Genomic DNA, 27,998 nt, shown 5'->3' with positions numbered 1-27,998 from the left:
GTATTTTACTCCTTTGACCTGAGCAAAGAAGTGAAAATGTGACTGGAAGCAGAGTGTGATATCGATCTCCACACGTCAGCCTGGACCTGTGGTTCTAATGTTGGTGTTGACAACATAATGTTTGTAACTGATACGTTCATAAATCAGACTTTGTGCACAAAGACACAGGAGCTGCTGTATCTGGGAATATGTATTTTCCTGTATCATATCCTTTAATATTCTTTAATCTGCAGGTCGGCACTCAGTAATGCTTGTATAGTTATTTATAAAAATAATATATATATATACACACTCTATTCTCACCCTCCGCGGGTGGTCTCATCCACTTTCCAAGCTTGGGTCCTCTACCAGAGGCCAGGGAGCTTGAGGGTTCTGCGCAGTATCCTTGCTGTTCCTAGGACTGCACTTTTCTGGACTGAGATTTCGGATGTTTTTCCAGGGATCTGTCGTAGCCACTCCTCCAGTTTGGGGGTCACAGCCCCTAGTGCTCCGATCACCACAGGCACCACTGTGGCCTTCACCTTCCAAGCCTTCTCCAGTTCTTCTCTGAGCCCTTGGTATTTCTCTAGTTTCTCATGTTCCTTTTTCCTGATGTTGCCATCGCTTGGTATTGCCACATCCACCACTACGGCTTTCCTCTGCTCTTTATCCACCACCACAATGTCTGGTTGGTTCGCCATTACCATTCTGTCAGTCTGGATCTGGAAGTCCCACAGGATCTTGGCTCGCTCGTTCTCTACCACCTTGGGAGGTGTTTCCGTCTTTGACCTTGGGGTTTCCAGTCCATACTCCGCGCAGATGTTCCTGTATACTATGCCAGCCACTTGGTTATGGCGTTCCATGTATGCTTTGCCTGCCAGCATCTTACACCCTGCAGTTATGTGCTGGACCGTCTCTGGGGCCTCTTTGCACAGTCTACACCTTGGGTCTTGTCTGGTGTGGTAGATCTGGGCCTCTATGGCTCTGGTGCTCAGGGCCTGCTCCTGTGCAGCCAGGATGAGTGCCTCTGTGCTGTCCTTCAGCCCAGCCCTTTCAAGCCATTGGTAGGATTTGTTGAGATCAGCCACTTCAGTTAGGTTCCGGTGGTACATCCCGTGCAAGGGCTTGTCCTCCCATGATGGTCCCTCTTCCAGCATCTCATCCTCTGTTCTCCACTGCCTGAGACATTCACTCAGCACGTCATCTGTCGGGGCCTTATCCTTGATGTACTTATGGATCTTGGATGTTTCATCCTGGATAGTGGCTCTCACGCTCACTAGTCCCTCGGCCTCCTTCCTTGCGGCTAGCGTACAGTCTCAGGGTGCTGGATTTGGGGTGGAACCCTCCATGCATGGTGAGGAGCTTTCGTGTCTTAACATCTGTGGTCTGTATCTCTTCCTTTGGCCACCTTATTATTCCCGCAGGGTATCTGATTACTGGCAGGGCATAGCTGTTTATTGCCTGGGATTTGTTCTTGCCATTGAGCTGGCTTCTTAGGACTTGCCTTACTCGTTGGAGGTATTTGGCTGTTGCCGCATTCCTTGTTGCCTGTTCAAGGTTGCCGTTTGCCTGTGGTATTCCAAGGTACTTGTAATTGTCCTCAATGTCTGCTATTGTTCCTTCTGGGAGTGAGACCCCTTCTGTGTGGATTACCTTGCCTCTCTTTGTCACCATCCTCCCACATTTCTCGAGTCCGAATGACATCCCGATGTCCGAGCTGTAGATCCTGGTGGTGTGGATCAGCGAGTCGATGTCTCGCTCACTCTTGAGCGAGGACGGGCAAGTCCTGTGACTTTACCGATTGAGCTATCCAGCGAGCATATATATATATATATATATATTATATATATATATATATATATATATATATATATATTATATATATATATATATATATATATATATATATATATATATATATATATATGTAAATATGATTCATATATACAGTCTTTGCAGCTCTCACACTGTTTGGAAAATAGGAGCAGCGAAGCAGTCTGTTCTTTTTCTTCACATGCTTCTTGTGTAGCAGGGACTCAAACTGGCTACACACACACACACACACACACACACACACACACACACACACACACACACACACACACACACACACACACACACACACACACACACAGCCTTGCAGTGCTATAAAAGTGGGGCCCCATCATTGACATAATGCCTTCCCCGGCCCCTTACCCTAACCCTAACCATCACAAATAAAGGCAGACGTCTAACCTTTGCTCTAATCCAAACCAATCCAATCCAATTCTAACCTCAGTCCTAAAATCACATCTTGACCCTCAAAAAGCCCTTTAAAGTTGTGGAGCCCAGCCAAAATAAAAGGATTTTGGGCCCCACTCTGATGTAGCAAGCACACACACACACACACACACACACACACACACACACACACACACACACACACACGCACGCACACACACACACACAGCTGTTTCCTTTCATACTGTGTGTGGCTCCATCGGTGCTGTGGGTATTTGAGGTGACTCCATGGATCTAACCGGAGCCTATTAGCCATAAACTGATCAACTGATAAACATCATTCTGCCATCGCTGGGATGTTTCCCAACAGTAAGTTTCTTCCATGTCTGGGATGAACAGTGACTTGATTCTGTGACTAACAACAGTTTCCTTCATGCCTTTGGACCAATGGCTGATTTCATCTGCTCCCGTTTGACATGCAGGGTCAGGGTGCTTATGTGCTGTGCTCACTTACTGTAGAAGTTAGATGGTATGAAGTCATCTGCACACAGAGCTCTCACACGGAGGCTTAAAGCTGTAGCTTTCTAAGTGGTAGAAAAAAGCTTAATGGGTGTCACGTTCTCAGCAGGAGTCAAAAGGTGTCGACCCCGTTCCTCTAAATTTACACGACGGCCACCCAGACCTCCATCTTCTGCACTTTGTAGCTCCTCTGAAGCTAAAGAGCTGCCACAAACGTACTGTATGGAGCATCGATGTCAACCAGTCTAAGTTCTATGGCTGCATTCTCCTAATAATAAAAACAATAATAGAAAACAGTAGCGTTATAAAACTCTATTCTTACTTTTACTGCCCAGTAAAGAGCGAGTCTCTGCGTTGTGTGTGGACTTGCCTCACACATGCAATAAAGCAGCGCTTTTATGATCTTGCTTAGCAATCACTTGTCAAGACCGAAGAAATTCAGCAAGGTCTTCAACCTGAAATGAAGTGAACCTCATCTGTTGACTGTCGTCCCCTCCCGTCGAGCCTTGTGGAACGATGAGACTGTGAGATAACCACAGACGGGGAGCCGGGTAACTTGTGAACATGGGTGTAGCTCTGGGAGAGGGCTGACAAAGGGGGAGGAAAATGAGGCTGGCCAGCATTCTTCTCATTTAAGGCTGTAACTACGGTCGGGGCTGGGTCTGCAGGCTGCTCACAGGGAGAGGCACGCTGGTCTTCATGGTGGAGCACTGATAACCTTTCTTTTGGCTCCTTCTCTTGCTCGGCACACGAGGGAGGCTCATGTCTGTCTTCTAGACATGATGAGCTTTGTGCATTTAAGGACCTTCCTTTTTCTGGGGTTCTCCATCGCTCAGGTTGTGATTGTTACATGTCAGGATGGGAACAGTGGTAAGTTTATTTTCACGCCTAATTGCTGTTGTGTCATGTGTCATGTGTCATGTGTTCGCGCTTACTGCGAACCTAACATCCAGTTGTTTCAAATGTGCCTGTGTGTGTGTTTTGGACACATTAGTGAGTTCAGTTCGTCGTATGTGCTGGTGTGTGAAGGTGGATTTTTCTGGTGCGTGACATTAGAGATTGGATTCGAGCGAGGATTAAGTGAAATGGACAAATAAGCCAAGTGCGCCAGGAAACAGCCATGTGCACATCTGTCAATAATCGCAGTGATGTCACCCTCAGGCAACGAGAATATGCTGAGAAGGGAAATGAGCACCTTAGAGGTTTGCGCGGCTTCTCCAGTGGTTCACCTCTGTGGAACATTCATTAAGTGTTACCACAGCCTTTCTCCCGTTCGGGCCACACTGGACATCTGTGAAAAGAATCTGAGGAGCAGAGCTCGCGCCTGCGAGGGAACACACTCTGCCTGGTAATTCAGGACTCTCAGTCACTGAGTCACTGAGACAGGGGCCCTGCTGATGTCTTCAGCTGGCAGCCTTAGACCAGAACACCTGAGTGCTCCTGTTTTACTTGAACACAGTTTTCCGTCTTTACCTCCTGTGTGACTATGACGTCATCAGCCTCTCTGTGCTTCAGGACCGTCATGATGAATCACTGAGTTAAGCAGAGCAGCACAAACATTATAGTTTATTGTCTTTATTAGCTATTATCAGTAGCTTAATCAACCAGATTTGTTGTACACTGTGGGGCCAGACAAAGCGCCCCCCTGTGGTGAATATGGCTCATATTATACACTGAGGTTTGTGCAATGTAAAGAACAATAGAAAACCCAGAGACAGATAAACATTCTGTATTCAGCTCCTTCAGCTCTGCCTAATGAATCACTAACCAGCCTCGCTCCTTTACAGTCACGTGAGTGATTTGTCCTCACACGAAAACAGCAGAGCTGTGTGTGTTCCCTCTATCGAGTACGGGCTGTGCTGCATTTTGATCAGATGAAACAGTGGAAAGTTCAGGCAATGTGTGTGTGTGTGTGTGTGTGTGTGTGTGTGTGTGTGTGTGTGTGTGTGTGTGTGTGTGTGTGTGTGTGTGTGTGTGTGTGTGTGTGTGTGTGTGTGGCTGTGAAGAACGACTCAGATGAAGTTGCACATCATCATTACTGCTGTTGCTCCATTTAACTGGAACGTCCCTGGAAAATGTAATAATAACTTCACAGTGTTACACAATATGGAAAGGATTTGAGCTTGGCCACTGAAGGTATTTTTTAAGGATTTTTGAGAGACCAGAGTTTAGGGGACTTTAAGTCAAATGTGGTGCCTTGAAAATGTTGAGATGTTGAGTCACTGGAGCAGCCTGGATGGAAGTCATGTGTTTGTACATGTGAGCAGAAACACAAGTTAGCGAATGGGATCCAGCGTTTTAAGCTCACAACTCTAAGTGGTGACGCCCACGTAGATTAGCAGGATAAAGCATCAGACAAACCCATATTTAAAGCAGCATTAGTTGAAGCAGAAAGGCTCAAATGTCGAGGTTTAGGGACGCGGAGACGGAAAAAAGGAGCTTGATCTAGTAAGAAAAGACGTGCATTGTGTTGTAGAGCGGGGAACATGGCTCCTCCCAGCTCTGACTAGCTGCGAAACATCTTCAAGGATACCACTTAGCGCCTTCATCAAAGCGTCTGAGCAACAGGGAGCGGCTTCGCTTGGGCTGATGGGCATCGCAGGCCAATGAGAACAGAATGAGCAGGTTTTCCAGATCAACAAACTGCATGAGCTCATTCTTTCTGCTAAATGGTTCCAGTTGTTGTTGCCACATCACTAGCATTGCAACAAATGGGCTGTTTTCTACCAAAGCTGCAGAGTCCAAGCATGTGAATTCAGGCAGTCCACAGATAGATGTGATTGGAAACACATGCTGCATTTCTGAGCTATGACTTGATTACACGCCTCTTTCCCTTCGGAGTTACAGGGGTCGATCTTTTGTGAAGCTGATGCTGGACTCTCCATGGGAACTAGTAATAAAGCAAATGAGTGCAGTCAGCAAATGGAAGCCTGAGCCGGGGGATGACTTCCAGATGTTAGAGCCGTCACTCGGCTAAACGTGACAAATATTCAAACATCGAGGCTTAAAGACAGTGAACGGCTGATGTGAAGAGATTTGTGCCAGCGCTCTCAACACGGAACACCTCCACAGAAAGCCCTGCAATTATGGGTCCTCCTGCTTGATTGGCACCTACTCCCCAGTCCTCCCTGTGATCCTCTGGGCCTGTGGGAAGACAGCACAACGTAAACAGTCAAAATGCTCCGACTGGAGTCACGTCACCCGCCAGAGTGTGTGAGATGATGAAGGCTGAAAACACACTTCGAGGTAGTTTTATATTCGTGAAGCTAAATATTGATCTGATTGTAGACAAAGCCTCCCAGAAAAAAAAGCATGTGTTGTCATCATCTGTGTCTTTAATGGCCATGTCATTTGAGCCTGTCCTGTGAGCTGACTGTTGTTACAGCTGCTTGTAGTCTTTCCTGGATGACCTTTGGCCTCTGGAGCTGATCAGGTCTCTGCCTCCCCCCAAGCATGCCCCCCCCCCCCCCCCCCCCCCTGCCTGTTTCAATCACAACTGTAATTGCTTTTAATCCCATAGTTTGATGAGATGTAATGTCCTGTCTAGGACCCCCCTCCCCCCCATGGTGATGTGCCAAGCAAGATTACATCTGCTTTAAAACTCATTGCAAATGGCTACAACTAATTTAATTATTCACAAGCGCTGTATATCATTAACGTGGTTTTCTAGCAAGTAGAAAAACATGAACGTTAAAACGTGATCTGTGTTGTCTGCTACATTTTCAAGCACCACGCTAACTTGTAAATGCCACAAAATGGTAAGTGTCGGCCATAATTGCATGCTGTGGTCCAACCCAAATTCTAAGCTGCAGTAAGGTTGTGTATATTACAAGCTCTGTGGGTGAGCAAGTGGAGCTGCGCAGGTCGCAGTGGGTGTCAGGGGTCAGCCATGTGGCCCAGGGTATGTTTAGGCACTTAGCAGTTTGTCCCACGTGCGACTGGTTTAACAGTGAAGCGCTTCCACAGGGCGGCTTCAGCAGCACAGACTGCCGCCAACAGGACATGACTTTTAAAAAATCTCCTAAAACCTCTTACAGCAGAGTCAAGTTAAAATAATGAGCTCAGACAAAGACTGTCTGAACGAACTGCAGCACAGGTTCTGTAGGTTCTCCTTGTTACTGTGCTACTCGGCCAGATATCGTCAGAATGTGGGATGAATCACACAACCAAAGTCAAAGACTGCGTTAACTAGGAGGAAATGATCAGCAATGATTTGACCCCATATGTGTTTTTGTGGGTCGCCTTGTGATGCACTGTGATGCATCTGTGCTGCCCCTCACCACCGATGGAATGTCCCCTCACACAGACAGAGCAGTGAGCTGTGGAAACGTCTGGTAGCCGGTGACTCACAGCTCCCACTGACCGGCTGCAGGACCGGGGCACGTGAAGCCCAGCGAGCGACAGAAGACGTCGTCAGATTCAAAGCGGCACACATCACACGCTGTGTCATTACTGCCTGGCCCGTCGGCTGTTTATAGGAGGCTTTGGAAAGTTGAAAAGCTTTCAGCCAGAAGAACAACACATCCAGATGACTGCATGCTCATTTACAGTCCACTAGCTTTGAAATCACATCCATATGAACGACAGCGAGCACTAGCAGTTTGCATTTTTGGAAATAAACTCTGGAATTAAAGCAAAGCCACATATTGGTTAGCCAGAAGAAACACTATCTTGCAGAATACGTTCGTAATTGCTGTGGTGTGCAGACATTTTGTCTCAGGCTTTAGTTAATCAGCCATGTGCAGCATGTCAGTCTTTATTTACTCAGACTGAATCACCGACTGAATCAAAGCTCTACATACAGGCTTTAAATCTCCAGTTCATACTTTCACGTACGAGCTGGTGCTTTTGGAGGAAAGGCTCTGAAGCTGGAAGGAAAAGCACTGGCACAGTTACAGATGAAGTGGAAACAAAGGAGAGAGAGGAACAAGGAACGGAGAAGAGTCTAGGGGACGGAGGATACGAGCCGCGAGCTGTAGGACGTGGTGATGAGGGAAGCCCAGATGTCATGTAGCACATCGCAGGGCAGCGGTCCAACTCCAGCACAGGAAGTCACGTCTAAAGCACATGTGCCTGTGATTGATCGAAACAGGAGAAAGAGGATTAAACTTCATATTTACACATTCTTGCGATTTGAGCATCTGATGTCTTTGTGTTTAAAATGTTAGCTTGAAAAGAGGTCAGTTGGCGATTTGTTAGAACAGAGCACAGCTAAGATGACGGTGTTTATTCCACACAGCCACACAGCTGGTGATGACAGGATGGAGAAAGTATGTAAGTTTTACTAACAGAAGGGAGGAGTCTGAGCAAACAAACTGAAGCGGAACAATCCGCCGCGTGATGTTCCACAAATGCTCCGTACATGCAGGAAAACTGCAGTGTTGGTGTCTCCTCACAATGTCACACTGGGAATTTTGAAAAATACAGTGTGTGTGTGTGTGTGTGTGTGTGTGTGCGTGCGTGCGTGCGTGCGTGCGTGCGTGCCTGCGTGTGTGTGTGTTTGTGGTTGTGAAGAACGACTCAGATGAAGTTGCACATCATCATTACTGCTGTTGCTCCATTTAACTGGAACGTCCCTAGAAAATGTAATAACTTCACAGTGTTAGTGTGTGTGGATGAAATAGTGGAAGCATTTAGACCTAACAGAACGTCTTGATGAAGGATCCCAAACTCTGTATGTTTATACAAAGGTCATGAAAATCTGGAGGAGACTGTTGTTTGTAGACACACCTACATCCAACAAATATCATCATGGCCGTAGGCGTACAGTAGACCCGCAGATCAGTACCCTAACGTTTGGACTGGCTATACAGTCTACAGTATACAATATTTTATTTTAAATCATCACAGACCAAGTTCTCAGTCGAAAACAGGAGAGTCCACGAGACAGCGCCCTCTACTGGACCGGAGACTATGAGTTGACATAAACATTTACTGTATTATGGCTCCTTGTTGTCTCATAACAGACTTAAGGCAATACTGCGTCGTGGCTCAGACTCTGTGGCACCACCTTTTTCACTAGACCACCCTAACCTCAGCGAGTTGAGCTACTCGATAGCAGTGCCCTTTAACCTTCTCACCCTTTCCTCTGTGTCTGTCTCCCGCATCTACAAAAATGCACTTCAAGGCCTCTATTCAGCATAAAAGGCAGCGTCATAAATTGTGTGTGCCCTAAGGGCTTCATCCTGGCTGATGTCACCGCAGGAGAGAGGCCCCGCAAGGTCTGCTCCCCTTCTTTCTGCTCGCAGTTATGTAGCAGCAGCGTTTGGCTAATGAGAGTCCCAGGTGGCCTGTACCTGCAGGAAGCTGCCCAAGCTATGCTTTAGATATGCTAATAGGGGACTCCACTGGATGGAGATGAGCCACGGTTTCCTCGCATAGATCTGCTCTCACTGTCTGTGCGTCTGACTTCAAGAGTAGCTAATAGGTCAAAACTCCATCAATGCTGGATAGATTTTGATGCAGGTTCAGTAACTTGGGACATTAAAGCCAATGAGGGCATGAATCTGGACTCTTGTACGTTAAAGTGCAGAAGGTGCTGGAGTGGCTGGTGTCAGCAGGCCTGAATGTAAATATACATGTTAAGCCTGTCCAGTCTATGAAGTCAGTATTTATAGAAGTCACAGGCAGCAGCTGCTTCACTTCACTGAGCTTTTACACTAACAGAATGGAGACAGACAACAGTTCAGTACACACACTGCAGATACTGTACAAACGGAAATGAAAATAAAGACGATAAAAGCCTGAAAGAAAACAGGCAGAGGGAAAGAGAACGAGACTAGAGCTCAGCGAGGATATGAGGAGACTCCGACTAATGTGAAATGAAGAAGTGGGATTTGAAGAGCGCCTCCGGCAGCCGTTGGGTTGAGGACAGGATGCAGCATCTTTAAAAGTGCTGTAGCGCTGAGGTCAGACACAATGTGGAGCCAATAAATCTGTCCTGCCTTTAGGGCCACTCATAAAAACAAGCAGTCACTCCTCACGTTAAGAAGGATAATGCTTGAACACGTGAGTATGTAGATGTTAACCTTTGGCTTGTGGCCATATAAGTCAGGACGACCATGATGCTTGGTTACTGTTACCATAGGCAGTCATGAAGATCTGTGATTAGATTCACATACTTGATGCAGAAGGAATGGAACCTTACTCTGCACCTAATAAGACAAACAGATGTTCATCCTGATGTTCCGGAGCTTCACGCTTTGCTTTGTAATTTTGTCTCATACAAAAACTGTGGAGCAGTGTAAGTACGGTCAGTCCAAGCTGTCAGGACTCACACAAAGCCGTTTATTCTTCCACATCTGGCTGGACGTCAAACACCAGGACTCTCACCCCTTGTGTATATTAACCACAGGCTGTAATAAACTGGAATTCCTGACGTCAGCCATTTTCCTTTGCTGCATACTTCATTTTACAAGGACCAAGCAAAGGGAATATTGTCCATTTACATGAAAACATGTTGTAGTTTTATTTATTTGCAGGTAGATGATGATTGTACAGTACGAGTACAGCGGTAGCAGTTCAATTCAGCCTCTACCACGTTTCTTCTACGTGTTAAATGTTAAAGCATATTGTTCACGTTTGTGTCAGTGTGTTTTATTTAGCACAAACCACGGTGAGCGGATATAAAAAACACATGTTTGAACGTTCACCAGGCCTTGATGTAAGAACCACCTGGTGAACTTCTTGTTTTGGGCTCTACTTCTAAAACTCTGACTGAAACACAGACAGAACCAGGAGAGCTCAGTGGCTCAGTTTAGCTGTAGTTGCAGTTCTGTGCTGTAGATGAGAGTGGACCAGATGGCTCTGGACCATAGGGTGAAGGTGTTTAAGTCTGAACACATGAACATGGAGTCACAGTAGACTGTGCAGCTGGAGATTGTTGACTTTCTACAGTTACTGTGATCAAGTGCGTTGGATGGTTGTAGTAAACAGATAATTATGCAGAAAACAGAAAAAAAGCTTAAAGAAATTACAGTATGTTACAAACAGCCATAGTGATAAGAAAAGACTAGAACAAGAGTTTATGCTGAGATTAGAGTTGTATGATTATAGCAAATTATACAGTTCAGAGCGTCTCATCATCTTCTGTGATGCACAGACGCACAACCTGAATCAAGTCATGGTTTTGAAGGATGCTGAAGAATCCTTTACTACATTAAACACTCCTGTCTAAAATGATGGTTTGGCTTAGTATTTCTCTGAAACCTACAGTTACTGGATGAAATGCATCCAAACCAAAGCAGCACCAAGTGAGGAGTCAGTCCACAGATTAAACAGAGGAGGAGGAGAAAGGGAAGGGGGGAGGGCAGGCCGACAATCCTCCCAGGGCTGAACTCGGGATGGGAACAGCTCATAACTGTGGTTGCCTCCTTAAAGGAAGACCCACTGGAGTCGGGGGCCTGTTGATGGAGAAGCCCAGACATGTAATCAGCGAGCTGCTTATTCATTTCAGCTTGGCATCAGATTCCTCCTCCTCGCTCCAGATCCTGAGCTTTGTTTGTGGAAGCCAAGGTGAAGAGCATGTTCAAACTAGAGCATCCGTTCACTCAAGGCCTGTTCAAAGAATATTAAATAGACATGAGGCCTTTCTGCTTTATTAATGGCATTCTTGTGTCAGTCATGTGTGAGGGTACGTGTGGGAGTCAACCAGGGCTGTGTCCTTGTTTCTGGGCTAACAAGGCTTCAACTGATGTTTGTGCAGCAGCTGCTTTTATGGGCAAGTTTACCAGTGAACCAATCACAGGTTGAGCCAACGGGAGATTTACGTGTGGTCGTGACAAAGAGCTCTAGAGCAGGAAAGCACAGCTGCTGCAGAGCCCCCACAGCAGCTGTAACTCATCTGCATCTGGACTTGGAATCAGGGTGTGCTCGCGGTGCGTTGACTGCCATGAAGCTCTGGTTCAACAACCAAGAGCCACTGAAATGAAAATGGGTGAGACTAGTTTTGGGATTGCACTTCAGTTCTCTAAGGATCTAAACAAGGTGATCTTTTAACCACCCTCTGACTGTTGCTGTAACACATTCTCCCCAAACACAGAATGTTATGAGTGTTTCCATATTAGCTCTGGAAAATCCATAAACCTTTATTCCGTCTTCCAACTACGTCCCATTTGGCGCAATGCAACCGTGAGTTTCCTCATTGCTGAGCTCTTGCTGTGCGCTGTGAATTCACAGGGGATGTTGGATTCTTGTTATCTGGCCGGCGTCTGGTAAAGTGTGCTAAAAGATGGATGGTAGACCTGACACATGAGTCATGTTGAGGAGCTCTAGACTCCATGTTTTAGAGCGGCAGAGGAAACTGTCTACCCCCGGAGCTGACTAGTGGAAAATCCAGATCAACGTTGTCACGATTAAACTGTGTTTTTACAGCGTCTGTGGAAAAGTGTTGAAGCCTGCGACGAATTAGCTGAGAGGAGGGGAAAAAGTGAATCGTTGCCCCCACCCTCATGAAGCCTGTGGCTGCTCTGAAAACAACACTTCTCTTCCAGTAAATTTTCAAACCCACCCAACAAACAGTGTTTAAATCTTTGGAAAGCCAACAGGAAAAATGTCTCTGATCTGTCCAGCCATTGCTGGTGAGGGTCGGAGCTTATCTCAGCCGCTGGTCCATCACACAAAGGCAACCTCCAACATCTATGGAATCAAACCTAGGACTATCTCGCTGTGAGGCTGCAGTGCTAACCACCACACAGCCAGTGTGATGTGGAAGCAAGGAAACACCCATCATACCCAAGTCACAATGACCCGATTGGTTGAGAGTCCAAAGAACATTTTGTGTCAGTCAGATGTTCCTGAAGCTGGTTCTTACTGGGTGGTAATGAGGAGGCGCCACAGTGTGTTTTTTAGACTGTTTCAAAAGTCGACTGCTCTGTGTGGACTTGGTTGTAGGTAATTAATCTAAAGGTAAAGGTATTTAAAGGTAAATCTTGTCAGACTTTGTCCTCAGCTGTTTGCTACATCTTTGGGTTTCTTCCTGTGTCCAGCTGATCTTAGTTGTGTTACAAATGTCATAGTGCAAGTTAATGTAGGAGGCTGCTTGTTGGCATTGTTAGCTTTACTGTAGCTGTCTCCATCCTGCATCCCCTACCTTGTCCTTTATCTCGGGACAGTCTACTATAAATATTAGTTAAGACCCTCCTGTCCTATCGTCCTGTTGTTTGTATCACTCTCATCACTTCTGCTGGATGCCAGGACTCCCTGTGCTTGTCTAACCTGGCTTACCTGTGGTCTGAAGGTCTGAGCTGCCACCTGCTGTTGATATGAGGAACAGGTAAAGGTTCAGAGCCACCTCCCCTCAGCAGAGCTGGACTCAGATGGGCTGTGGGCTTGCGTAATCTAAATATATCGGATCTCTGCTAAAGCTATCCACAGATGCACCGCAGCAGTTTGGGGATTTCCTCTGTACTCAGGCCTCTTTCCTGGAACTATATTCTATAAGACAAGAAATAAAGAAATGGACAACTCATTATGACGCCTCACAGATAAACCGGTTACTTAGTTGTGAGTAGTTATTCAGTACACAATGAACCAAAGAGGTGAAGCAACTTCTGGTCACTGCAAGTTTTCTCTGGTGAATGTGACTTGAACATTTCCCTCTGGAGGAAATGAGCTCATGTCTAATGGCTGAATGCATTTTCCAGAGCCGACCGTGCTGAGAGTAGCAGAAAATGTTGGAAAATCAAGTGGTAGATTTCATATGTAATATACAGTACAGCTCTACAAATAGTAGCATTGTGTTGGTTTTTGTTGTTTTAATCATCAGAAACACCAGTGAAGAAGAAGCTGAGATTGTGATGTCAGCATTAATGTATCATGATTATTTTACATTTGTCACCAATGCATTTCATTAAAAGGAAAAAGGGGCAACTTGTGGCTGTCTGTTTTCGTTTGCTGATGCAGGCCTGAAAAAAACTTTTTGTTTCCCAGGAGACGACCTGACCTGCACGACAGATGGCGAGGTTTACACGAACAAGGACATCTGGAAGCCAGAGCCTTGTCGAATCTGCGTGTGCGACAACGGCCAGGTCCTCTGTGACGAGATCCAGTGCGATGAGTTGAGTAACTGTGAGAAGATGATCATCCCCGAGGGCGAGTGCTGCCCTGTTTGTCAGTCTAACCCTTCCACCGGTGGAGGGACAGGCACCTATGGTGAGCTTCTCATTTTGCTTCATATGAGAGCAAGCAAAACACTTTACATGTAAAAGCCAAAAACCCTATTATGATAATGCAAGCCATTTGATTTTTAGTTGATTTTTAGTTATCAACCTGAAGGAGAGAAATCTGCTGTATTTACTATTGTGAATCCATTTACTTTTGAAGATTAAGAGCATCCACATGAACTCAACATTCTCAGCCTTCAGAACAATTGTTTATTAGCGTTCAATGCATCAGTGCTGTGAAATCAGAAGAATTAACCCTGTGGTCCTTTCTTCCCTGAACACAGATGGAACCCGGATCTATAAGGTAGGTCACTGTTGATTCTGATGTGTTCTTTATTTAAAGCATTATCACCACAATTGAATGAATTCTATGTTTTGCAGGGTCAGAAGGGGGAACCTGGAGACGTCCCGATTGTAAGTGTTGTGCTAAATGTAAATTTTATTACCTAGCTTTTAATATTACTCATAAAACTAATGTTGTTTTAAATGATTTCCCTGCAGGTGACTGGCATAAGAGGCCGCCCTGGACCTATGGTGAGAATCTGGTTTCTCAGTATTTCCACCTGAACTGACACTAGATGGCATAAGAGTTACAGTAGCTCCACTAGCATTACCTTCAAAGGAAGGACTTAGTAACTTTATAACACTCTGAGACACATTATACACCACAAATGTAGCTTTTGTGTGTTTAAAATTCCAGCCTTCACACTGTCCTCTTGTTTGTTTCACCAGGGACCTCCCGGCTCTCCAGGTGACAGAGGACCACGTGGAAACAAAGGAAGACCTGTAGGTTAACAAAACTCAAACACTGACTTTATGGGATTCATACATTATATACTTTATTGATTCCACTTTAACACAGACACAGTGATTTGCTTCCGGAAACATTTGGTGATTGAAACCGGTTTTAGCCCAGGTCTCCTACATTCCAGTCCAATGCACAATAAGGAGACCTGTTCTTGGTTACTCACTTTTTTTACTGGGTGAGAAAGATCTTACTTTTTTACTTTTTTCATATTAAATCCCAAAGTGGCAAGGCCATTGTGAGTTCAAGTGTTCAAGTGTTTTTTCACTGCACTGTGTATTCAGCACTACTGTATGGTGATGAAGAAAACCCTTTTTTCTGTCAGTCTCACCTAAAAAACCCTGCATAAAAAACAGTTTAGGTTCAAGGGCAAGACACCAGTAGTGGAAGCGTAGTGCGAAAAGCTGATGCATAATGTGCTAAGCCAGCAGAAAGGCTGCAGCGTGATGAATGACTGTTGCGTTTGAGAGGAGGGTGATTTATTAGTAGGAATCCATTGGTTGCCTCATGTACTTACTGTCCTGCTTATAGTTGATAATAGATAGAAATGAAGCCACATTTGATCAAACTTGACTCTATCAACTAAAATATCTGAGAAACTGCTTAGCCGATGCATCACTCTGTTAAGTTCACTGAAAACATTGGAGTAAACTTGTAGCAACCTGACTTCTTGGCCACAGAGCAATGAATCTGTGTCACACTGACTAGGGTAATAAAATAGATTCCATTCATCAAGCGAATCAACATCTCTTTTTCGCTACTCTCCAGGGTCTGCGAGGCCCTGCGGGCTATGATGGAGAGCCTGGTGTGCCAGGTCAGCCTGGAGAACCAGGACCTCCAGGACATCCTACACACCCAGGGGTGAGTTGTAGAGAGAATACTCTGAGGTTCTGCAGACACACAAACCCAGAGCTTTGCTAAAATGGGTGCATCCTTTTAATAATGCAACATTTATGGGTTATAGCAAAAGCATTGAGCATTGAAGCATAATATAAGGATGATACGCAAGAAGATTGATTTAATTTTAACCTGTCTCACTGTCCTTAGCCTTCGATGGTTTTGACGTGTCCTTTTAACTGTTCATTAATCACATATACAAACTGATTAGTGTTATGTGCTTCTTCTATAGGGTATTGGCTCCCAGATTGCTGGAGTTGATGGTAAAACAGGACCCCAAGCTATGTTAACTGGCTCAAGGGTAAGAGGATGTGAGATAGACATGAACTAAGCTTGACTGTATGTGTCTTTCATCCAAAAGCAGAGCTGAACATAACTGTTGTTTGTTTTCTGTTAGATCTAAACAGTGTCCGAGCACTCAGTAAATCCATATTCAGTATAATGTTATTAATAATTAGTTACTAACAGCACTTACTGTAATTCTTTGGGTTCATAAAATTCTTGTCATGAAATAAAGGAATTACCCCCAGTGTCTGTGTAAATATTACACAGAAGACGTGACCCAGTGAGGTCACGTCTTCTGTGTAATATTTATTTTAATGTTTTGTGTCTCATGCAGATTCTAATAATCACTTGATTTTGTATGATAACTGTTTAAGGGAGAAGCTGGAGCAAGAGGACCTCCTGGACCAAATGGTGCACCTGTGAGTCCACAATGAGCTCAGATAGACACTGACACACAACCACGTCTAACACTTACTAAATGTCAGTTATGCTTAATTTTTCAGGTTTTATCCATAATTAAATTTACATATTTTAAAATTTGACATCTGTTTCTTAGGGTCAACCTGGACCCCAAGGACCCCATGGAGATGTCGGTGATCCTGGACAGATGGTAACATCTTCTTTCTTTTTGTACATATTTCAAATTGTCAAATCACTGTTAGGGTTACATATGCATTATTTAAATGTTTGGGTTTCTGCTTCATATACAGTAAACAAAAAACTGGGATATAATATAATATGATATTTACAACCTGGTTGTGTTTTAGGGTTCAGCTGGCCAAAGGGGACCGGAGGGCCCTCCAGGGAAACCAGGTGAAGATGTAAGTAAATTTGAGTCCAATTCTGTGTCAAGAACACAAGAAAGAAAACCCACATGCACATTGAGCTTCACCTCATACTATAGTATGAGGTGAGGTGTTAATTAAAGAAAAGTGTAAAGAGTGCACTGTAAAGACAAGTGTAGTTCAAAGAACTGCTGTAAATCAATATCAGTTACATACCTGGTTGACCTGATTACAATAGTCTCAAGTGGAAATTCTCGAGCCACTTTAATTAGTAAGGACAAATATTGTTTACTTAGTAAACTTACTAAATTAAAATACACCATAACTATGAACATGGTGATGAGAAATATGCTGATTGTGATGGGAATGAATGGTTTCATGTTGGCACACAGGGGGAAGCAGGCAAATCAGGAAACCCTGGTGAAGTTGGTTTCCCTGGATCAGCAGTAAGCTTCCTCACTTAGTCAGACACCACTACTAGATATCCTACTCTATCCTTTATTTCTGACTGTTAATATTATTATTATTTCAGGGAGCTAGAGGGTTTCCCGGTACACCTGGACCTCCTGGATTGAAGGGTCACAGAGTGAGTACTCACTGTAATGGTGCCACAGCTTGTTTTTTTCTGACTTGGCTCCTAAAGTGTTGTTTTTGACATGTACTACAGAAGTAAAATCCTCAGCTTCTTAAAAAGGACCCGCAGAGTGTTAGTCATTGTTTCTTTTCTCTTTGTTAAAAGGGCCATTCTGGACCAATTGGTCAAAAAGGTGAAACTGGAGCTGTTGGATCCAAGGTAGATATGAAGTATGTGACTAGCTGATTTCTGGATGGTTCAGTAACAGCTGTCTAACATACAGTAATTGCTTTCCTGTTTTTCTAGGGGGCTACAGGGCCTCCAGGTCCAATTGGAGGACCGGGACCCATGGTAAGTTTCACATTAAAGTTCCTACTATTTAATGCCTTTATGGCACAGGAGGAAGCTTGATAATGCCTAACATACTTGTGAGTGTATGACTGCTAAATAAACTGCTAAATAATAAAACTAGGCTGTGTGCAGCTGCAGCTAATCATTCTTTCTAAAACAGGGTCCTGCAGGAATGCCAGGAGAGAGAGGCCGCTCTGGACCCAGTGGTGTAGCTGTAAGAATGCTAACACCTGTAACCTTCTTGCTTAATATCGGAAGAATTTGTACAAGTACAAGCAATTTGTCTTTTGTTTTTCAGGGAAAGCGTGGTACCCCTGGTAACGTTGGGAAACCAGGTCCAATGGTAAGTAAGCATTCACATTGTTTTCCTGTTGTGAATTTCAGATTACCTCCACCAAGCAGCAGGATGCTGTGACCTGTTTGCACGTTGGTGGAGGGGGGGGGTGTCTTACAGTATCAGTTTCTTGTGTCAAGTGTTAAGTTTTAGTTAGAAACACTGTCAAAATAATTAACCTCAGATTTGTAAAATCCTACAACTCAGCATAACCTGAGTGTGATAATGAGCTGTTTTTCATTGTTGGATAACAGGGTCCCCTGGGTCTGAGTGGTCCACCTGGCTATCCAGGAGCACCAGGAATGAAGGCATGTACAATAAAGCAAAGAACACAGTATAACAACTGTTATACTGACTACATGGAATGTGTTCCTCACTATATTCATTCTATTCCTTTTGACTGTATTTGCTAATTACAGGACTACTCATGTTCAGAATATTTACACAATACAAGGAGATCATACTAATGTAAAGTTCTTAATTTCCATTTAGCCATTTCAAAGTTGAACTATTTACCATTTAAAAAGTGCGAAAGGTTGGTAAAACTACAGTAGATATAATAAGACGATAATGAATCAGTAATTACAGGACAACCCAATTTTAGGTTATCCCTGTAGCCTCTCTGGACAAAAAGAACTGTTTGGGTGTATGATTATAAAAATACTTGTCATCCTCAGGGACAACCTGGTCCCACTGGAGTCCGTGGTCCTGAGGGCCCGCAGGGACAAAGAGGAGAGACAGGTCATCAGGGAAGAGCTGGACCAGTTGGACTCACGGTACCTCTGCTTACACACACCGCACAGATTAGTGCATTCATTACAATTTAACAGACCAAAACATTGGTTACGTCATCTTATCAATAAACTAATTGAAGAACATTTTTGTTAATAGGGACCCACAGGTACAGATGGTGGCCCAGGTTCCAAAGGACCAGTGGTAAGCAGAGACTTCATTGATTTTACCAACACATTTTAGATGCATTGAAGTCAGTTACAATTCCTGTTTATTTACAGGGTAATCGTGGAACCCAAGGTCCAGGTGGTCATTCTGGACCTCCTGGCCCACCAGGACCTCAGGGAAGCACTGGGCAGCCTGGTATAAAAGGACAACTGGTAAAGTGATCTTACTGTAGATAAAAATGGTCTTCACATTGCTCATTGGGATTCCTTTATACATTTATTTAATGTCTGCCCCATAGGGAGATGTTGGTGTACCAGGATTTAAAGGAGAAGCTGGACCCAAAGGAGAACCCGTACGAGCCAAACACATCTGAACAGATAGTAGAAGGGTAAAAGGTGTCTGCTTCGTTTCAAGAACATTGTGATTTTCTTGACAACTTTCTAGGGTCCATCAGGTTCCCAGGGAGTACTTGGACCTCAGGGTGAGGAAGGAAAGCGAGGACTACGTGGAGACCCTGGATCGGTTGGCCCTCCTGGCCCCGTCGGTGAGAGAGTGAGTCATCATTCTGCCTCCTTCACATACAGTCACGGAGCTGTTTGGAGAGTTGGACTAATGAAAATAATTACTTTAGTACATTAAATGAATCACGTCGTAGGGGTAATGAATCATGTTTGTAAAATTTGGATGAGAAACTAAAATGCTTTGCTGAATATATTTATTTAGGAATAATGACATAATGACAAATAACACCAGGCTTTAATCTATCTGTCACAGTGAAGATGAAGTGAACTAAAAAACTTAAACTGCCAATACAGTAGCCTGTTGAGACCTAAAGGTCCTGCAACTTCTGTTCAGATTATTTGTTCCGCTAGATAAACTCCAACTAATTATCACTGGAAAGCTCAAGATGATGACTGCACAGGACCGCAGGCTTTCACCTCACAGATTGTTCTGGTTTTTTAATAAAGTTTTGAAACTGTTGTCCACCATAGAGGTCAAATATGTATTGCTCGGTCTCAAGGGTCTATAACAGGACTGTGCCAAACATGGATGAAAGTTATTTGCCCTGTTTGGTCATGTGAAAGTCCAACACATATCTGCTGAGGGATCTTAATAAATACTCTGCTGTTAAGTACTGCTATAGTATAACTTAATGTGGAGTACAAACACAATCTATTAAATCGTTGATCTGTTTGTTAGGGAGCTCCTGGCAACAGAGGATTCCCTGGTGCTGATGGGATGCCAGGACCTAAGGTACTTTAAACACACTGTTCCGAGAGTCTACTAGAGTATAAACAGTTACAGTATATTAGGAACAGTTTTTTCTTATTTAGCCCTTAGAGGTTTAAGTCTACAGATTAATGTTATCTATGTTTTTTTTTTTTTATAGGGAGCGCAAGGAGATCGAGGAATATCTGGGCCACCAGGACCTAAAGGTTCTCTAGGCGATCTCGGCCGCCCAGGAGAACCTGGTCTACCAGGTGCAAGGGTAACAATAAAAAGCTTAGCATTTTTTATTAATCACCTGTTAATTCATGCAATACTTTGTGTGTTACTTTCACACATTTATTTTGTATATTTTTAAGGGTCTTACTGGCACCCCTGGGGTTCAAGGGGCAGAGGGAAAGCCAGGACCACTGGTAGGTCACCATGCCCAGTCACAAAACAGTGAACAACAGCAAACATTACAGTTCAAGATGAGTTACAGTATAGTTTGCTTCTTCTAAAGGGTGCGCCAGGTGAAGATGGTCGCCCAGGCCCAGCAGGGTCAATTGGAAATAGAGGCCCAGCAGGAACAATGGGAGTACCAGGTCCCAAAGGTTTTAGTGTAAGCCAGCAGATTGGCTCAAAGCGTTTCATCAACAATCAGTTTATTCCTTGTGTTTATTTTTAGTCCTGTTCATAAGGTTACACGGTTTAATTTCACAGGGGGACCCAGGAAAAACTGGTGAACAAGGTTCTGCGGGGGTTCCAGGTCAAAGAGTGAGTAGTATGTGTGAACATGTGTCTTCAAATGACTCATTTATACGATGTAATGCAATCTATATATTTTGTCTCTTTCTTCTCAGGGTCCCCCTGGAAAAGATGGAGAGGTTGGTCCAGCTGGGCCCCCTGGACCACCAGTAAGTGTCACATTTTTGACAAGTGGTGAATTTAATTTTTTGATGCCATACGCCCAAATAACTAAAACAATGTTGTATCTTTTTATAGGGTGTTGCTGGAGAGAGAGGGGAGCAGGGACCTCCAGGTGTAAATGGATTCCAGGTATGATAAATGTCAGAAAATGTCAGAAAATTTTGTGGATATTTCATTCAGTTGTGCCCTATTTTGTGCTGATTCAGTTGTTATTTTTTGTTATCTTTTCTCTTTTGTGTTCATAGGGCTTGCCTGGAAATCAAGGTCCCCCTGGTGAATCTGGAAAACCAGGCGATCAAGTGAGTCTTTATTTATCTTAGTCCTTTGCTACTTAATCATCTGGATTGTCCCATCTGGAGCTAAATAGTGATCTGTATTCAGCTTGGACTTTTTATGATTTCCAGGGAATTCCTGGAGAGCTTGGTGCTGTGGGTCAAATTGGACCAAGGGTAGGTGATTCTCCCCCACTAAGGACTACAGTTGTTTCAGTTAAAACAACAGTTCAGTTAGTTTGGAGCAGATACTGATTGTTAGTGCCTTAGGATAATCATGATATTGAATTTACAGGGTGAGCGTGGAATTCCTGGGGAGAGAGGGGAGCTGGGTCCAACAGGTCTACAAGGACCTAAAGGAATCCCTGGTGCACCTGGACCAGATGGGCCAAAGGTACAGAGCAGTGCAATAAATGTGTAATGTGAAAGATTGGTACTGCTCACGTGTAGGACATACACATACCTAATATGGTTCTCTTCACTAAAGGGTAGCCCTGGTCCCCCTGGTGCACTTGGTGATGTGGGTCCACCTGGTCTTCAAGGAATGCCAGGAGAAAGAGGTATCTCTGGTCCCCCCGGGCCTAAAGGAGACAGAGTAGGTTCATGTTTTTTTCTCTTTTATAAAGAGAAAAAAGGAGGATACTTTCCACCAGCAACTAAAGTAGCTTTACATATTTTTGCTGTATTTGAACAGGGAGCAATTGGTGAGAAAGGATCAGAAGGAACACCTGGAAACGATGGCGCTAGAGTGAGTACAACATGTTTGTCCAGTCCAACATTGAGTAAAGCTACATTTAAACTTTGATATTACTGCAGCATCACAGTTTGCGTATAGAAGATACAATCAAGAACTAGAAATAGGTAAACCCAAACTATCTGTCTTTATTGCCAACAGGGGGCTCCAGGTCCTGTTGGTCCACTAGGACCTGCTGGACCCAGTGGTGAAAAGGTACAGACTTAAATTTTTTTCATACTGTACACCCTTCAACAAGGCAACTTTCTGACTGCAAAAAGTGAAAGTATAGGAAAGGATGTCAATTCAACATTCCTATACTATTTGTTGTACTGTACATAAAAACATGAAAACAACACAAAAAGCTGGTCTATTTGTGAGAGTGTATTTGTAGGCTTGTTTACCGATGAGGTAGACAAATTGATTGTAAAAGTAGTCCATTTTTACAGGGAGAACCGGGACCCAAAGGACCCTCAGGGCCTCCAGGATCCAGAGGAATGCATGTGAGTAGACCTGAACAGTATCCACAGCTTGTAGATAATAGAAAATTTTTCTCCTATTTTTAAGTCAAGTTAGTTTTAAAGTTAATTAAGTTATGTATTTTCTACAACAGGGAGCAAGAGGAGACCCTGGCCCAATAGGTGCTGTTGGATTTGCTGGCCCCCCTGTAAGTAGTTAAACTTTCCTAATGGCTTTACATATAGCCAACAATGATTCCCACTATAATGATGTACAGATTCAACTAATGTTGATCTAATTATTTATTATAACATTACCTGTTTTTTACAGGGCCCGGATGGCCAACCAGGAGTCAAGGGAGAGCCTGGAGAGCCAGGCCAGAAAGGAGATGCTGGATCACCAGGACCTCAGGGTTTGGCTGGCACTCATGGGCCTCCTGTAAGTGAACATTTAAATAATGTTTGTTGGTTGGTTGGTTGGTTGGTTGGTTGGTTGGTTTGTTTGTGGTCATTTGTGGTCATCATGCATTTTTTGTAGTACATTAAGTACATGTGTACATTGGGTGTACATAAAGATGGATGTTTTCTGGTTTAAATCAACTTAGTTAATTGGTTTTAAAATTAAAGAAGCATAAATTTTCACTTTTTCTAAATATGTTCTGGGAAAAACAGGCCCATCTTATCTGATCTATTGTTTCTTAGGGGCCAGGTGGTGTCGCTGGACTGAAAGGTGGAAGAGGAACACAGGGTGCACCGGTAAGATCATATAATACCAGTTATTCATAAGTTCAAGAGTTTTATCATTGTATAATTTTGTTTACTGCCATACTGCAAGTTTATAAAACAGTGTATGATCACTGTGTTTTCCACTTCTGCTGTACCAGGGTCCCACTGGTTTCCCTGGATCTGCAGGAAGAGTTGGACCACCGGGTCCAACTGTAAGTATTAACATCTGTGTGACTGAAAACACTCAAAAACTTCAAAATACCAGTTTCTCAACTGGATCTGTTTAAACAAATTTTTAATACTGAACTGTATTAAAATATTGAACCATAAACCTTTTACCAGCACCAAATATCCATATATATAATTTGACATGAAAATATATAGAATAAAAAGTTTGAAATGTCACTATAATCTAGCCTTTGTTACAGCAACACCTTATCTTTAACCCTATTAGGGTCCAATAGGAGAACCTGGACCTCTGGGACCTCCTGGGAAAGAGGGTCCTCCAGGTCTACGTGGAGATCATGGTGCCCCTGGGCGACAAGGAGAAAGAGGACCACCAGGACCACCTGGGAGCCCAGGAGACAAAGGGGACTCTGGAGAAGACGGACCAACGGTGAAGTGATGTTGACGTATACTGAGACGAACAATTGTTATTACACTTGAATAATGTGAACAGTGTGACCAGTGGCAGGGGAGGGCACAGCTCACTGACATTTCCACTAAAATAATTTAATAAAAGGTTCAATAAAGAAAATATGCAGCCACGCTGGTGTAGTTAGAATCCATGATCCTGACAGTCAAAACTAGATAATCAAAGGTGGATTTTCACAAAAAAAATATGGCCTTTGTGATTTTGGTTTTAGGGTCCTGATGGCCCTCCAGGTCCCGCGGGAACTACAGGTCAGAGAGGCATTGTGGGTCTTCCTGGCCAGAGAGGAGAGCGTGGTATGCCTGGCCTTCCAGGACCAGCGGTGTGTAGGATTCAAGTTCTTATTCTGCTGCTTATGTACTTTTTTATTTAACAGCCATTATGCTCAGTGTGCTGATGCCTCTGTGACTAAAGTGTAAAAGAGTAGGTTGAGTGGTCCTTTACTGTACATTTTGCACTTTTTTTGTCATAGGGCCCACCAGGGAAACAGGGATCTCCAGGACCAGCTGGAGATAAAGGCCCCTCAGGTCCAGTTGGAGCACCTGGTGCTAATGGACCTCGTGGTGATCCTGGTCCTGATGTACGTTAAACACTCTAGTGTTTCTCCTACACACCAACATGTGTTTATAGTTGCTGTAACCTGTATTTGAATGGTTCTCAGGGTCCGGCAGGATCTGATGGACCCCCAGGAAAGGACGGCGTTCTTGGACAAAGAGTAAGAGAATAAATGATTTTCAGATATCAGCTCTGTGGGTTTTTTTCATGTTTTAAGTAAGTGACAGATGTTACCTTTATAGGGAGACCGAGGAGATTCTGGCCCAGAGGGTCTGATTGGACCACAGGGACTTCCCGGCCCTCCAGGTCCAGTTGGTGCACCAGGTGATGGTGGCAAGAGAGGAGAGGCTGTAAGTGAAGTCAAGTGTGTGTTACAGTACTTTGTCTTTCAGCAAGATGGAGCAGGACAACAAGAGATTTATGCACAAAGACGATTTGAACGCAGAGGACATGATAAGATCTTAACTCGCATGAAGTGATTTGTATAATCTGTGTGGATAGATTGATGACTTGCAGAGGGCCATTCTCCATGTAGCTAGTTAATGATTTGACTCATTTACAGGGCTCGAGAGGACCCGTAGGTCCACCTGGCTCTGCTGGAAAAAGAGGACTAGTGGTAAGTAAGACTGTGTAATGAAAGTCTCAGACTTCAGATACAAAGCGAAATTCATGTCCTTGATTTCACTTTTACTTGTCAGTGGAAATGAAGATTACAATTGATCCCAGAGATACAGAGGCAACTTTACATTTCAGAACAAATCTCATGAAATGTGTGTTTTATTTAGGGACCTCAAGGACCAAGAGGTGATAAGGGTGATCTAGGTGACCATGGAGAGAGAGGACAGAAAGGACATAGAGGCTTCACTGGTTTGCAGGGTCTTCCTGGACCTCCAGTAAGTCAGAGTAATTCTCAGTAATCACACTGATTTCAGATTTCAGAGGGAAGTCACAGATCACTGATTTTACCACACAATATATCTACAAGAAAAGAGACCTAAAGAGATATTTTGTTGTATTCACTTCTGATAGAAGGCTCAGATGAGAGTGTAATACATGATTCTTCTTTTAGGGTACAACAGGTGAGCAGGGAGCTCCAGGAATAGTTGGACCAAGTGGCCAGAGGGTAAATGAGCTCTAAAAATGTATAGTTTGAAACACTGTATGACTGTAATTTCATGCAAGCATCCATTTTGATATGAAGCTGCTAAATGTAAGGCTAAAACTAACAGCTTTTACTGCAATGGGATTCAGGGGCCTCCTGGACCTATTGGGCCTTCAGGAAAGGAAGGGTACATCGGACAACCCGGGCCAATGGGACCTCCTGGAACTCGTGGAATAAGTGGAGAGATTGGACCAGAGGTATTGTTTTATCAAGGTTAGATTCCAGGAACCAAGTTTGACCAGCAATGAAGATAAAGCATTAAAATACTTTATCTAAATGAACAGGGCCCTCCAGGAGAGCCTGGCCCTCCTGGGCCCCCTGGTCCTCCGGGACCTCCTATGGCAGCCATGGATGACCTCTATGGCGGCCCTCAAGATTACGACTCTGGACCCCCTCCTCCCCCTGAGTTCAGTGAAGACGAAGCTCTGCCCAACAGCAACTCTTCTAACATAGTTCCCGTTGACCCTGGCGTCCAGGCCACACTGAAGGCCCTCAGCAGCCAGATTGACAGCATGAAGAGCCCAGATGGCAGCCGGAAGTCTCCTGCAAGGACCTGTGATGACTTAAAGAGGTGCTACCCAGCGAAGAAGAGTGGTGAGTTCTGATGGCAGCCAGCGAGAAAATGTACAGTGAGCTTCTACACTGCTGAGAGAGAGACTCCATGTGAAACATACAGAAACTGTAGCAGTCACAACGACTAAGGAATAAATCACCTGCTACATAAGAACCTGGTTAATCTGTTTGTGTAGGGGAGTACTGGGTGGATCCAAACCAAGGCAGTGCAGAGGATGCAATCAAAGTACACTGCAACATGGACACTGGCGAGACCTGCATCACTGCCAACCCATCCAGCATACCTCGCAAAGTGTGGTGGAGCTCTTCAAGGAATAAGCCTGTGTGGTTCGGAGCTGACATCAACAGTGGAACACATGTGAGCAGTTAGACTGTGATGGTGGGAGAGACATGGGTCATGAAGGACGATCATTAAGATGAACCAGGCCAACATAGAAATGTTCTATTCGGTTTGATCAAGGTCTGTGTTTGTGCTTCTAGTTTACTTATGGAAACAAAGACCAGCCTGCAAACTCCATTACAGTCCAGATGACCTTCATCCGCCTGCTTTCCAAAGAGGCTTCCCAGACCATCACTTACCACTGCAAAAACTCTGTGGGCTACATGGACGAGAAGACAGGCAACCTAAAGAAAGCTGTGCTCCTCAAAGGCTCCAACGACCTGGAACTCAAAGCAGAGGGAAACAACCGCTTCAGATACACAGTGGTGGATGACTCCTGCACAGTGAGTACCAAAGTGTTGTCACTTGAAACCCCATGACTGTTAGAATAAGGGTTTAGAGTATCACCTGCTCTTTGAGGAGGTTTGTTCTGGAGACAGAATATTTTATTCCACTGTTGATGACCATCTTCAGCAGCACATCACTTCAACATTAGTTTTAATGAAAGTGAAAACCTTATACCCCAGTAGAACATTAAAACATCAGAAACGTACTAGGCTGCACTTTGCTTAAGACTTTCTAACCATTTGTTTTGTTACCCAACAGAGAGCCAACGGTAACTGGGGCAAGACAGTGTTTGAGTACAGGACACAGAAAACAGCAAGACTCCCTATTGTGGATATTGCCCCTGTGGACATTGGTGGTCCAGATCAGGAGTTCGGCATCGACATTGGGCCTGTGTGCTTCTTGTAGAATCGTCAGCAGGGTTGAGTGGACGAGAATCCTGAGACTGTTGAACTGACAGCTGAGTGGATCAGCCACCTTGTACATATGAGTACTGAGAACTATTCTGGCCCTGTGGCAAGATATTTATTGTGCCTTTCAACCCAGTTCAAGACATCAATGATTTGTAAGTTAGATCAATGTTTAGAAATGACCTAAAACAAGTAAAGATCTGAATCATTCTTGTTTTCCTGTGTACGTTTGACTTAAAGCTTCATGCCTCAAGGTGCTTCATGGTTTTTTCGCTGGTAGCTCGTTCCAACCACAAGATTTACAAAAACATACACGATTTATGATTGAAACAGATCTGAAATGTTACAACTGCTGTTTATAGGCCCAGAAAAGAAAAATGTCGACCCACCACTACTAATCTGCAGAGATGTGTTGGTTTCTTTTTTACATTTTAATAGTTGAAATATAAAGCAACTCAGTGGTGCTATTGAGGAAAAGTTTAGATGAACCAGTGTCTGTAACCAGTCAAAGACCTGCTCAGACGGTCCCTTCCTCGGTGTTAGCTACCTCGTCACCAACGGTGAGAGAACGATGCCGCTACACATCGCTCTTTCTTCACAGGTGCTGTTTTGTAAGTAGTGGTCCTTGTGCACTCCGTGGCACAGGACAGGGTTTGGGGATGCCAATAAATCCATTATGTCAACAATACAGATTCATGACGTCGTGTTGTGTGAGTGGTGTGTGCTGATTTGTATTTTCTATCATCAGATATTCTGTTGTTATGCATGCCACTCCCCCTTTGCAGT

The 27,998-nt window shown here is 44.1% G+C and overlaps 1 protein-coding gene across 1 annotated transcript; it reads left to right on the top strand.

The window, feature by feature from the left end:
- The first annotated feature begins 3,309 nt into the window (after window positions 1–3,309).
- col5a2a (collagen, type V, alpha 2a) lies at window positions 3,310–27,896 on the top strand. Its single transcript, XM_029137240.3, has 54 exons — window positions 3,310–3,588; window positions 13,648–13,869; window positions 14,165–14,184; window positions 14,262–14,294; window positions 14,382–14,414; window positions 14,613–14,666; window positions 15,454–15,546; window positions 15,815–15,883; window positions 16,242–16,286; window positions 16,424–16,477; window positions 16,635–16,688; window positions 17,045–17,098; window positions 17,185–17,238; window positions 17,392–17,445; window positions 17,533–17,577; window positions 17,738–17,791; window positions 17,876–17,920; window positions 18,166–18,219; window positions 18,589–18,687; window positions 18,803–18,847; window positions 18,925–19,023; window positions 19,110–19,163; window positions 19,256–19,363; window positions 20,012–20,065; window positions 20,202–20,300; window positions 20,398–20,451; window positions 20,541–20,639; window positions 20,741–20,794; window positions 20,881–20,934; window positions 21,023–21,076; window positions 21,193–21,246; window positions 21,352–21,396; window positions 21,515–21,613; window positions 21,707–21,814; window positions 21,914–21,967; window positions 22,115–22,168; window positions 22,402–22,455; window positions 22,566–22,619; window positions 22,742–22,849; window positions 23,113–23,166; window positions 23,295–23,348; window positions 23,591–23,752; window positions 24,003–24,110; window positions 24,261–24,368; window positions 24,450–24,503; window positions 24,586–24,693; window positions 24,906–24,959; window positions 25,129–25,236; window positions 25,413–25,466; window positions 25,595–25,702; window positions 25,790–26,099; window positions 26,255–26,436; window positions 26,559–26,801; window positions 27,064–27,896. The coding sequence occupies exons 1-54, from the start codon at window positions 3,498–3,500 to the stop codon at window positions 27,208–27,210; spliced, it is 4,485 nt and encodes a 1,494-aa protein (XP_028993073.1). The 5' UTR covers window positions 3,310–3,497; the 3' UTR covers window positions 27,211–27,896.
- The last annotated feature ends 102 nt before the right edge of the window (window positions 27,897–27,998 follow it).

The sequence above is a fragment of the Betta splendens genome, chromosome 21, assembly GCF_900634795.4.
Source record: "Betta splendens chromosome 21, fBetSpl5.4, whole genome shotgun sequence".
NCBI classification, from domain to species: domain Eukaryota; kingdom Metazoa; phylum Chordata; class Actinopteri; order Anabantiformes; family Osphronemidae; genus Betta; species Betta splendens.
The sequence above is the reverse complement of the archived record's forward strand: the minus strand, read 5'-3'. Positions and strand labels throughout refer to the sequence as shown.